At 36.0% G+C, this 13,338-nt stretch overlaps 1 protein-coding gene across 1 annotated transcript in view; it reads right to left on the reverse strand.

The window, feature by feature from the left end:
* Positions 1-13,338, reverse strand: part of LOC121424719 — a 112,026-nt gene that overhangs the window by 73,302 nt on the left and 25,386 nt on the right. The window contains exons 16-19 of the mRNA XM_041620468.1: positions 3,902-5,770; positions 2,777-2,857; positions 1,784-1,864; positions 1,592-1,672 (exon numbers count right to left, since the gene is read on the reverse strand). Of these exons, the coding sequence (XP_041476402.1) occupies positions 1,592-1,672; positions 1,784-1,864; positions 2,777-2,857; positions 3,902-5,770 (2,112 nt within the window). The remainder of the gene's footprint in view (positions 1-1,591; positions 1,673-1,783; positions 1,865-2,776; positions 2,858-3,901; positions 5,771-13,338) is intronic.

Here is a 13,338-nt window from a genome sequence, read left to right on the forward strand (position 1 = left end):
CTAAACTAATATTTATGAGACACTCTCCAGGTTAAATGTTTTGGGTCTAAAATTTGCTTTCTGTTATAAGCAACTGACCATTCACCAAGAAAACCATAATACCTTAACCTATTGGAGACTGAGCCCATAGAAACTCTATGTGCTGACTGGGGTCAGGGTCTGGTCTGGGTACGAAAAATAATCATAAAATTTTTACCTGATATTCAAGTCACTGAATGAAACAAAAGAATTCAAGAAAATAAAACTTGCCTGCTTCTGATTTTGTATCCTGACCATATCCCGTTTCCTCTTCTTACTGTCATGGATGTGATAGAATGTATCTTCCGGTCCAGTATTAATTCCTTCTGGTTTACTTATCTGCAATCATAATCCATTCATGTCAATGATTCATTTGTAGTCTTGTTTGATCTGCTTAGTTTCATTGTTCAAAAACTTGCAATATTAACATTTGTCTTTCAATGCTGCATTTTCTTTTATGACTTTACATACATGTATCACGGTTGGTCATGTGTTCATTTACTTCCTGTTTGATGGTAATGGTTTGATCTAGTATGAAAAAATAAATCATAGAGAGCAAATAATTCAGACGGATAACAGTCAATCATGCTTAACCCTTTAAACAAGCTAGCTCTTGAACATACATTAAGCACTGTAGCTTACATTGTGTGGTCCATTGGTCTTGACCTGTATCAGGATTGGTCATGTCTTCATCTACTTCCTGTTTGATGGTAATGGTTTGACCTAGTATGAACAAATAAATTATAGAAAGCAAATAATTCAGACTGATAACAGTCCATCATGCTTAACTCTTTAAACATTAATCAAGCAACCTACATAAATCAGAGATCTTACCTTGTATAGTACATTGCTCTTGACCTGTATCAGGGTTGGTCATGTCTTCATCTAATTCCTGTTTGATCATGAAGGTTTGACCTAGAGGGAAAAAATTAAGAAAATAATTAAGATTTGCTCAATAGTCAATCATGCTTAACCCTTTAACCCTTTGAAACCTGAATTATTAGGGGCGTTGGTGACCTACACACTGAATTATTTGCACATATCGACCACATTCACAACACTCATGATTCGAGATCCAACGGCATTCCCCCCGCTAGTACCCGGACCAAGCCAACTGACATTGTTTACCATCTCGTAGACCTAGTCCATAAACAGAGATATCAACTTTAGTGTCTGTTTTGGGCTCAAAATCACTGTTTTCGCCAAAGTCAGATATACCAATGGCTTCCCTGTAATAAGCACGTGACTCGCCGCGTTTTACACCGTGTGTTACTGTACATACATGTACGACACGAGCAACCACAAAAAAGTGGCATATTTGGGCCATTTTTTATGCTAATCCTTCCGAAATCATTGCGAACCTTGACTGAAATCATCAACTAAATATTCCTACACGTACTAGAAAGATGACGTCATTTTGAAAGATCACCTGACATTTAGAATCCATGTTTTTGACGTCACATAGCTGTAGGCCGGTATATGCGCGTTTACTGGTGGGACGGTATTCCGGCCTATCGGGTTCAAAGGGTTAAACAAGCTAGCACTAGAACATACATTGAGCAGTGTAGCTTACCTTGTGTGGTACATTGGTCATGATCGGTATCAGGGTTGGTCATATCTTCATCTACTTCCTGTTTGATGGTAATGGTTTGACCTAGTATGAACAAATAAGTTATAGAGAGCAAATAATTCAGACTGATAACAGTCCATCATGCTTAACTCTTTAAACACTAATCAAGCAACCTACATAAATCAGAGATCTTACCTTGTATAGTACATTGCTCTTGACCTGTATCAGGGTTGGTCATGTCTTCATCTAATTCCTGTTTGACCATGAAGGTTTGACCTAGAGTGAACAAAATAATTAAGATTTACTCAACAGTCAACCATGCTTAACCCTTTAAACAAGCTTGCTCTTGAACATACATGAAGCAGTGTATATTTCCTTGTATAGGGCATTGGTCTTGACCTGCATCAGGACTGATCATATTATGAGTAAGTTTGCTCTTGTAACAAAATCTCTTCTCACAATGAGAACTGTAAGGCTTTTCTCCTGTGTGTGTTCTTATATGACGAGTAAGATTGGTCTTGTGAGAAAATCTCTTCTCATAATGAGAGCAATGATAAGGTTTTTCTCCAGTATGTGTTCTCATATGATGAGTAAGAGTGCTCTTTCTGGAAAATCTCTTCTCACAATGAGAGCAATAAGATTTTTCTCCTGTATGTATTCTCATATGATGAGTAAGAGTGCTCTTGACAGAAAATCTCTTCTCACAATGAAAACAACTATAAGGCTTTTCTCCTGTATGTGTTCTCATATGATGAGTAAGAGTGCTCTTAAGAGAAAATCTCTTCTCACAATGAGAGCAATTATAAGTTTTTTCTCCTGTATGTGTTTTTATATGACAAGTAAGTTCGCTCTTGTAACAAAATCTCTTCTCACAATATGAACAACTGTAAGGCTTTTGTCTTGTGTGTCTTCTTATATGATGATTAAGATTGCTCTTGTCAGAAAATCTCTTCTCACAATGAGAGCAATGATAAAATTTTTCTCCTGTGTGTGCACTTATATGAAGTGTAAGATCGCTCTTGTTAGAAAATCCCTTCTCACAATGAGAGCAATGATAAAACTCTTATGACGTCATTGTAAAGATCACCTGACATTTGAAGTCACATGACTGCAGGCCGGTATTCCAGCCCATCGGGTTCAAAGGGTTAAACATCAATCAAGCAAACTACATAAACCAGAGTATCTTACCTTGAATAGTAAATCGGTCTTGACCTGTATCAGGATTGGTCATGTCTTCATCTAATTCCTGTTTGATCATGAAGGTTTGACCTAGAGGGAACAAATTAAGAAAATAATTAAGATTTACTCAATAGTCAATCATGCTTAACCCTTTAACCCTTTGAACCCTGAATTATTAGGGGCGTTGGTGACCTACACCCTGAATTATTTGCACATATCGACCACATTCACAAACACTCATGATTCAAAATCCAACGGCATTCCCCCCGCTAGTACCCGGACCAAGCCGACTGACATTGTTTACCTTCTCATAGACCTAGTCCATAAACAGAGATATCAACTTTAGTGTCTGTATTGGGCTCAAAATCACTGTTTTTGCCAAAGTCAGATATACCAATTGCTTCCCCGTAGTAAGCATGTGACTCGCCGCGTATTACACCATGTGTTACCGAACATACGACACGAGCAACCACAAAAAAGTGGCATATTTGGGCCATTTTTATGCTAAATCCTTCCGAAATCATCACAAACCTTGACTGAAATTATCTACTAAATATTCCACTAGAAAAATGACGTCATTTTGAAAAGATCACCTGACATTTAGAATCCATGTTTTTGAAGTCACATAGCTGTAGGCCGGCATTCTAGCCTATCGGGTATATGTGCGTTTACTGGTGGGCCAGTATTCCGGCCTATCGGGTTCATAGGGTTAAACAAGCTAGCACTTGAACATACATTAAGCAGTGTAGCATACATTGTGTGGTACATTGGTCATGATCTACAGGTATAAGGGTTGGTCATATCTTCATCTACTTCCTGTACGACCTCGATGGTTTGACCTAGTATGAACAAATAAATTATAGAAAGTAAATAATTCAGACTGATAACAGTCAATCATGCTTAACTCTCTAAACATCAATCAAGCAACCTACATAAACCAGTGTATCTTAATATCTTGTATCGTACATTGGTCTTGACCTGTATCAGGGTTGGTCATGTCTTCATCTAATTCCTGTTTGACCATGAAGGTTTGACCTAGAGCGAACAAAATAATTAAGATTTACTCAACAGTCAACCATGCTTAACCCTTTAAACAAGCTTGCTCTTGAACATACATGAAGCAGTGTATCTTACCTTGTATAGTACATTGGTCTTGACCTGTATCAGGACTGGTCATATGATGAGTAAGTTTGCTCTTGTAACAAAATCTCTTCTCACAATGAGAACTGTAAGGCTTTTCTCCTGTGTGTGTTCGTATATGATGATTAAGATTACTCTTAACAGAAAAACTCTTCTCACAATGAAAACAACTATAAGGCTTTTCTCCTGTATGTGTTCTCATATGACGAGTAAGATCACTCTGGTAACAAAATCTGTTCTCACAATAAGAACAACTGTAAGGCTTTTCTCCAGTGTGTGTTCTTATATGATGATTAAGATTGCCCTTGTTAGAAAATCTCTTCTCACAATAAGAGCAATGATAAGGTTTTTCTCCAGTATGTGTTCTCATATGATGAGTAAGAGTGCTCTTAAGAGAAAATCTCTTCTCACAATGAGAACAACTATAAGGCTTTTCTCCAGTATGTGTTCTCATATGATGAGTAAGAGTGCTCTTTCTGGAAAATCTCTTCTCACAATGAGAGCAATGATAAGATTTTTCTCCAGTGTGTGTTCTCATATGATGAGTAAGATTGTTCTTGACAGAAAATCTCTTCTCACAATGAGAACTATAAGGCTTTTCTCCAGTATGTGTTCTCATATGATGAGTAAGAGTGCTCTTTTGAGAAAATCTCTTCTCACAATAAGAACAACTGTAAGGCTTTTCTCCTGTATGTGTTCTCATATGATGAGTAAGAGTCCTCTTGACAGAAAATCTCTTCTCACAATGAGAACAACTATAAGGCTTTTCTCCTGTATGTGTTCGTATATGACAAGTAAGTTTGCTCTTGTGACGAAATCTCTTCTCACAATAAGAACAACTGTAAGGCTTTTCTCCAGTATGTGTTCTCATATGATGAGTAAGAGTGCTCTTAAGAGAAAATCTCTTCTCACAATGAGAACAACTGTAAGGCTTTTCTCCTCTGTGTGTTTTCATATGATGAGTAAGAGTGCTCTTTCTGGAAAATCTCTTCTCACAATGAGAGCAATGATAAGATTTTTCTCCTGTATGTATTCTTAAATGATGAGTAAGATTGGTCTTGTTAGAAAATCTCTTCTCACAATAAAAACAAATGTAAGGCTTTTCTCCTGTATGTGTTCTTGTATGACGAGTAAGATTGATCTTGTTAGAAAATCTCTTCTCACAATAAAAACAAATGTAAGGCTTTTCTCCTGTATGTGTTCTTGTATGACGAGTAAGTTCGCTCTTGTAACAAAATCTCTTCTCACAATGAGAACAACTGTAAGGCTTTTCTCCCGTGTGTGATTTCATATGAGTTTCAAGACGGCTCTTGTAACAAAATCTCTTCTCACAATGAGAACAATTATAAGTTTTTTCTCCTGTATGTGTTTTTATATGACAAGTAAGTTCGCTCTTATAACAAAATCTCTTCTCACAAGAAGAACAACAGTAAGGCTTTTCTCCCGGGTGTCTTCTTATATGACGGGTACGAATACTGCTACTAGAAAATCTCTTCTCACAATGAGAAAATTTTTCTCCTGTGTGTGCACTTATATGAAGTGTAAGATCGCTCTTGTTAGAAAATCCCTTTTCACAATGAGAGCAATGATAAAACTCTTCTCCAGTGTGTGAGCTCACATGGGTCATAAGATGATCCTGGGATTCAAAAATCTTATCACAATGGGGGCACTTAAAGCTCATATCTAACTTTGTTCTCAGACTGCTAACTGATCCCTCTTCTCTAAAGCATGCTTTCAGATGTAGAATTAAACTGCTCTCATCCATGAATGTCATACTGCATAGTAAACACCGATATGACTTCTCTTCACTGCATTCTATCATGGGCGATTGTCTCTTGTCCTCTTCATTCTCAATCTCTTTATCTGGGGAGAAGGGAAAAAATATTCGTTTAAACTCACATAAATATTGAGAGCAAAGTAAAAGAGCTTTAATCTATAATGGAAGACAAAATCACTTTTTTAAAGGGGTGGTCCAGGCTGAAAGTATTTACAGCTTAATAAATAGAGTAGAATTCACTGAGCAAAATTCCAAAAATTTCGTCAAAATCGGACAACAAATAGCAAAGTTATTGAATTTTAAAGTTTAGTAATATTTTGTAAGTGTCATCATGAATATTCATTAGGTGGGCTGATGATGTCACATCTCCACTTGTTCTTTTGTATTTTATTATATGAAATTAGGTTTATTCAATTTTTTTTCGCCAAGAACTACAAAAATTGGATTGACAACTGATTTAGTGCATTAGATATTTATTGCTGCCACTTATTTCATTATAAGGGAGACATATTATTCACACAAGTATGAAATAATGAAAAAAATATGACTTTATGTAATAACATAAGAAAATGGAAAGTGGAGATGTGACATCATCAGCTTGCCTAATGTATATTCATGACGACTGTTTTCACAAAATATTGCTAAACTTTAAACTTCAATAACTTTATCATTTGTTATCTGATTTTGATGAAATTTTCAACGTTTTGCTCAGTGAATTCTACTCTGTGTATTAAGATATAAATATTTTCAGCCTGGACCACCCCTTTAATTCATTGATAGTGTTTTCATTTCAATACAAAGCAGGAAAAAATTTGCCCGGATAATACCTAGTTGCCCCTCAAGTCACCCAAAATCATGCTTTCAGGGGCGGCATAAAATCTGGAAGTCCCCCCCCCCCCCCGAAAGTGAACAACAATAAATCAGCTCATCATTTAACAATAAATAACAATTTGAAAATTAATCGCAATTAATAAACAAGCAGGATGGGTGAATTGTCCTGGGTAGCAAAATACATACAATGTATTTACAAAAAGTGGAGCCCCTGAAATGAAAAAGGTAGCCCCAAAAAGGTAGAAATTAAGCCCGAAATTTTACAATCTAGCACATCAATGATGCGGAGCTCATCCGGCATCTCACAAAGAAATCAACACAAATTTCAATTTCAGTCCAGTTCAAAATGTAGTGAATTATATTGGTGACATAAGAGGAAACTGAACTGAAATTAATGAAGAAATGACTTTAGAAGAAGCATTCTTTGTGATTCATGAATAAATTTCGTATGAATTAAAATAATTTTCTAGTCAAAAATTCTACATTCTGTGTAGAACTTTGGTCAACCTCATGTAGCTCTCAGATGGAAAAAAAAATCAAAATCAGTCAACAATAAAAGAAGTAGTTTTTGTGAGTTTTGAAAATATGCATAAATTAGCACATTTAATGAGTTACAAAATTCTATGTTCAAATTTTATATCCCCACCTAAAGCAATCATTTAAAGCAAACTAAATTCCAATCAACAAATGAAGGAGAAAAAACATTGTGATTTATGAATAAATTTTGGCTGCATGAATTAGCATAAATAATTTTTGTTTCAATATTTCGAAATTCTGAGTGAAAATTTGGAGATCCTCATGCAGCTCTACCACATGGAAGAAAATATATCAAAAACATTCAACAAATAAAGAGGCATCTTTTGTGATTTATGATTTTGCATAAATTAGCGTAAATAATTTTCTACTCAAAATTCTGAGTAGAAGTTTAATAACCTCATGAAACTTGTATGAAGAAATAATAGTAAGCAAATATTTAAGACTGATAACGGTCAACCATGCTTAACCCTTAATGTAGGCTGGGTAGGGGATATCGGGGTTAGAAACTGTTGTATTATTAATAGGCTCAATAAATTGAGGGCAGTATTGCATAAATTTATTTTACAGGCGTTAAAGAAAATTACAATGTTTCAACTTAACCCGCGTTCAAAATAACTCCGATCTCCCCTACTGTGTGGTGTATTGGTTATAACATGTAATAGTGAGGGCCATTACATTTCTTTTAATTGATACTATTGGTTTTAAGATAATTGAAGTAAGAATCAATAAATTACAACTGATTGGAATCTACTACCATGCTCATCTATTCAAATTACATTACATGTTGTACCACGCCTTCTTAGCTTGTTGTCCGCAAGCAAATGGGAGGCTAAAGGTCAAACATTCGTACCGTTGCACACAAAACGTATCATCCAAAATGTACCATTGCACGGCTTTAGGAGCTGACGTCACAATACAATTTAATTCAATTCATTGCGCTCAGTAAAAATGAAGGTGCAATACGCGCATAAGCCTGCTGGCTAAATACGCAATGCTCCAAGGTCATGTGCACTTGTGGGATTTTGCTTTCCGCTTTCAGTATTTTTGCTCCCTTATCATAGATTACTACAGGGATAAACAACAAGAACAAACTTGTCGAAACGTCGAGTTTGGGTGGTCCTATTCAGGACAACATTTGCCCAAGAACGATGCATGGTGTTCCGTGAAACCTACTGCACTATGAAATACTAAAGATTTACCAACCTTGCTCTTGTTCATATGATGATACATCTGCACATTTTCCTTCTCCTTCAATGCCCAAGAGATACTCGCAATCACCAGTTTCCTGCTTTACATCCATGCTATCTGCATACAAGTTTGATGATATTCACATATTTTAGTTAATGTGTGTTTGATAAAGGGTCATTTTCAAACGTGAGTGACACGACAATCGGAGAGGTTTAAGGGCTCATATCTTCAAACTTTAAGGTTATGAATCAATCATGACTACTATATTATATACAATGTAGGACTGGCATGGGCCACTACGAGTTTGATTTGAATTCAACAATTCGTTTAGCAGATATGATTAAAAAATGGTGCGTGAGTGACACGACAAATTTTGGACATGGGTTTCTGACCACTAACACATATGGTTGGATTCGTGCCCAAGTAGTTGTCATGGAGTACTGTGAGTACCAGTAAATGGACATAAATAGTGTACCTATCTAACACATATGGTCGAAATCAATCAAGCCTTCTCTATGGAAAATGGTACCCTCCTATATACCGTGAGTGACACGACATCCAAAACGTGAGTGACACGACAAGTGCAAAAATACAACATTTATCTCAACATTGAAAGTATTTTTTGCATGATGTAGAAGAGTAAAATACCATTAACCAAAAAACAAGCTTAATTACATAATAACTGCTTTCTTTTAAGTTCATAATATGTCATCCTGATGTTTTATTCTTGGTTTATGGTCATATTTGCCCATCAACTCACATTCCCTATACCATACCACATTGTCACACTAGGGCTTCTACCACTCTCCTCTTTAGAGGAGGAGGAGGCACTTGAAGGAGGTGTTATGAGGTCTTGGCATTGACATCAACTCAAACATTCTTTTTGTGGCCTGATATCATTCAAAACTTTGACTCTTTCTCCCTATCTGTATATGAAAGTTTACAGGTTTATACAATTCAGCATCCACAACGGATGGAATAATTTTTCCTTGTAAGAAAGGTATTCTCAATAGTCACTCACATCATCTTGCATGGTCTGGTAGCCAATGATATCATGTATGACTCCCTTTTCTTGAAATATTGGATTACAATATTATCCTCCTTTAATATTTTTATAGGCATTGTCCAAATAGGACATGGCAGTTTAAATGTCTTTTTTGGTACCAAACCACAATCACGTTGCTGCACACTTCAGATGGACTATCAGCAAATCGCCTTGAGAAAATTGGAAATTCAACTCAACAAGCATAGGTTTTCTCCTGAACACTGCTTGTATGTGGACCCTCCCAAGGCAGTACATGTAGGCACTGTACCAAAATTCAGCTCTATGCTTTTTGCTGGAATTTGTAAGCGCCTTTTCATTGCTTCACCTGAAATGTTTGTTTTCTTGCAAATTTGTTTATTTCATGTCCTGGAATACAAGCTTTATGGCAAATGAAAAGGTTGATTTAATCAATCAGAAGGAAAAGAAAAATATTTTCTTTTCTGAATTTGAAAAAAATGTTTGGTGTTCATGGTGATCTCTTGTATCTCATGTACACTACTTTACCACTAAAATTTCTGCAAATTTCAAAAAAGGATCCGTGACTTTTCTAGCTGAGTATAACAAAGAAATAACTTTACTCAAAAGAAAGGTGAACTTTCTGCTTATTTCTGTAAATGGAGACAGAGAATGTTCGAGTAATACCTACGTGTAGGTATGACTTGAACCATCACCCTCACCAACCCTTTATGCATTGTAAATATGTCCATTGCTTAAGTATAGTGGTTTTCTCTTGATACATTCATAATTTTGGGTTGATTGATTATGTTGTTATATTCTTAATCACAGTACATTAACCAAAATATGAATTAGGATCCGAGTCTTCACACCAATGGAAAATTGTCAGGATTTTTTAAACCAAGGCAACCAAGGAGAGGAGAGAAAATAGATGAACTCAATGTCAAATTCAATATTTCCATAAAAAGGAGTAAAATTAGGAAGATGGAGGAAATTATTAGCCTGAAATAGGCCTAAATGATGTCAGGAACAACATTTTGACTGTATCCCTGGTAAAACGCTTCAAAAATTAATGGATGTCCTTTTTTATACACAATATAATACGTGAGTGACACGACATTTTGTGAGTGACACGACATTGTGAGTGACACGACACAACTTTGACAGTTAATTTTAGCTTTACCTTAACACATTGGACAAAGTTACTTCATATGCAATAAGGTACAGATAAACTGTATTTGCTCCAGTACTGGGATAAATTAATTTTCAGAATACACAGCTCTAGAAAACTTTTTGCATTTAAAACGTGAGTGACACGACAACCAGTTTTGAAAACTTTGAAACCCAATTTTTTTCAGAAAAACACTTCACAGAATTTTTTTTTGCTTTTTAGGAGTTAGATACAATACACAGCTTGTATCTTGCCAACAAATGTGCTTCTAATACAAATTTTATATTGTGATAGGCAATATGTGAATTTTAATGCAAAAATCAACATTTTGTAACATTTAATTTCCCTTGCATAAAATTCACTGTATCTCAAGACATAATTAATAATTTTATGTAAATGAAATGGAAAAATATACGTTAAGATGTCTAGTTTCAAAAAACATTGAAGCCTAATGATTTCCAGCAAGTTTTAATTTTCACCCCCATGTCCACTTTTGTTTGAAAATGACCAAAGATATTATAACCTTCAAAGAAGAGCAGAGTCTACAGTAGGGGCGTTGTTCTGTAAACATTTGTCTAGGAAATGCCAAAGTTACCTTTGCTAACCAAGACAAGTTACGTCCTGATGAAATGAGTATTTCAGAATTCTCTGGAATTCTTGTCTCTTTTGTAAGAACTCATGTCAAGCTTGTGAAAAGTTTTGGTATTAGGATTAATTATGTAATAATACTTGAGTTTTATCAAACATTCTAATCTTACAAACGGCTATATGGCATTTGCTCGGCAATAATTGCTCAAGTGGAAAATCTATGTAGCCAAACCTTATCTCTAACCTCCAAACTAAATAAACAGTTATCCCTATTTTACATTATTCTGAACCAAAACTCTATTACAATCCCAACTCAAGAGTCGTGAACGATAAAATCATTGATGAAAATGTGAAGTAGATCAAGGGGTTTCGCCGGTATTGCGATCTCAAAATTCTATTCCGATCCATGAATGCGCGCTGTGCTGAAAAACCGTTCTGAAAAGTGTGACCTAACTTCGCGGACCAAAGTAGATTTAAACAAGTGGAATGCCTCTGGCCGTCTCACCTGCACCACGCAGTTCAATATAGCAGCAGTGCTGACTTTGAATACTACTCTAACTCGCACAAGATGTTCAGTGATACATGGTTACTCTTATGTCCACTTTTTATGAACTAGACCAATAAACTTACAGAGATATGATGGTTATTCAACAAAAAACCCCAACATGGCCAAAGTTCATTGACCTTACATGACCTGTGACCTTGATCATGTGACCTGAAACTCGCACAGGATGTTCAGTGATACTTGATTACTCTTATGTACAAGTTTCATGAATCAGATCCATAAACTTTCAAAGTTATGATGGTAATTCAACAGATACACCCAGTTCGGCCAAAGTTCATTGACCTTTGACCTTGGTCATGTGACCTGAAACGTGCACAGGATGTTCAGAGATACTTGATTACTATAATATCCAAGTTTAATGAACTAGACCAATAAACTTTCAAAGTTATGATGGTAATTCAACAGATACCCCCAATTCGGCCAAAGTTCATTGACCCTAAATGACCTTTGACCTTGATCATGAGACCTGAAACTCGCACAAAATGTTCAGTGATGCTTGATTACTATTATGTCTAAGTTTCATGAATCAGATCCATAAACATTCAAAGTTATGATGGGAATTCAACAGATATCCGCAATTTGGCCAAAGTTCATTGACCCTAAATGACCTTTGACCTTGGTCATGTGACGTGAAACTCGTGCAGGATGTTCAGTGATACTTGATTAACCTTATGTCCAAGTTTCATGAACTAGGTCCATATATTTTCTAAGTTATGACGTCATTTCAAAAACTTAACCTCAGGTTAAGATTTGATGTTGACGCCGCCGCCGCCGTCGGAAAAGCGGCGCCTATAGTCTCACTCTGCTTCGCAGGTGAGACAACAAAAACTCAAGCTCAAAACAGTAGAGGCGCATGGCCAATATGGGAGACTCTCTCCAATAAGGGAGACAATTTCCCATATTGGAGACTTGCTTTGCAAAACAACAAAAGAAACACCAACAAAAGCATGATTTTTTCCACCCCAAATTTTGTCCCACTGGGCCGAGGTCAAAAGCCCATTTGTTTTGTGTGTAGATGACAACAAAATCCTTATAAAAACAAAAGTAGATGGTGTATTTTTTAAGTAGGTGGTGAAAAGGGGTAATTTTTCATGAGGAATCTGCTTATCAAATTTTTATTTGCCGCCAAGGTATCCTTTTGTAGCAAATGTAAACAAAGAAACTTGGTCTCCCAAACTGGAAACTGTCTCTGAAATTGGATACCCAAATTCTTTATATAAGTCTCTGATATTGGAGATGATCTCTCTCATATTGGCCGTGCGCCTCTAAGTACTGCAAAAGGTGAGATATTTATATCAGATTGACGACAAAATGCTATAGAATCAGTCAGTACCACATTGAACTCAGATTTTTTATATCTGCTTGCAAAATGATATCATGCTTGTGGAGAATATCAGATTTCTTTGGAACGGGCGCAATTTCTTTGGAACATTGACAATTAATGCTGATCTTTCGTAAATATTTTCATGAATACTTAAGTCATCCTAAATGAAATTATGCCAGAGGGTAACTTTAGGTTGTTTTTCATGTTGATGATGTCAGATTTTAAGAACATTGGCTAGTTTTTGCACTCATCCTACGAACGAAGTTACATGCATATATACATGATATAAACGGTAGCCAATATATGGACACACTCGAAGTTTGGAGTCACTACCATACGTCTGGAAATTGATTTGAAGGATAGGGACACTGGCGGATCCGGGGGGGGGGGGCCCAAATAAAAGGGGGAAAAATAAACTAGTTGTATGCACTTTCCTCGATTACATGGATC

Source organism: Lytechinus variegatus, chromosome 12 (assembly GCF_018143015.1).
Source record: "Lytechinus variegatus isolate NC3 chromosome 12, Lvar_3.0, whole genome shotgun sequence".
NCBI lineage: Eukaryota > Metazoa > Echinodermata > Echinoidea > Temnopleuroida > Toxopneustidae > Lytechinus > Lytechinus variegatus.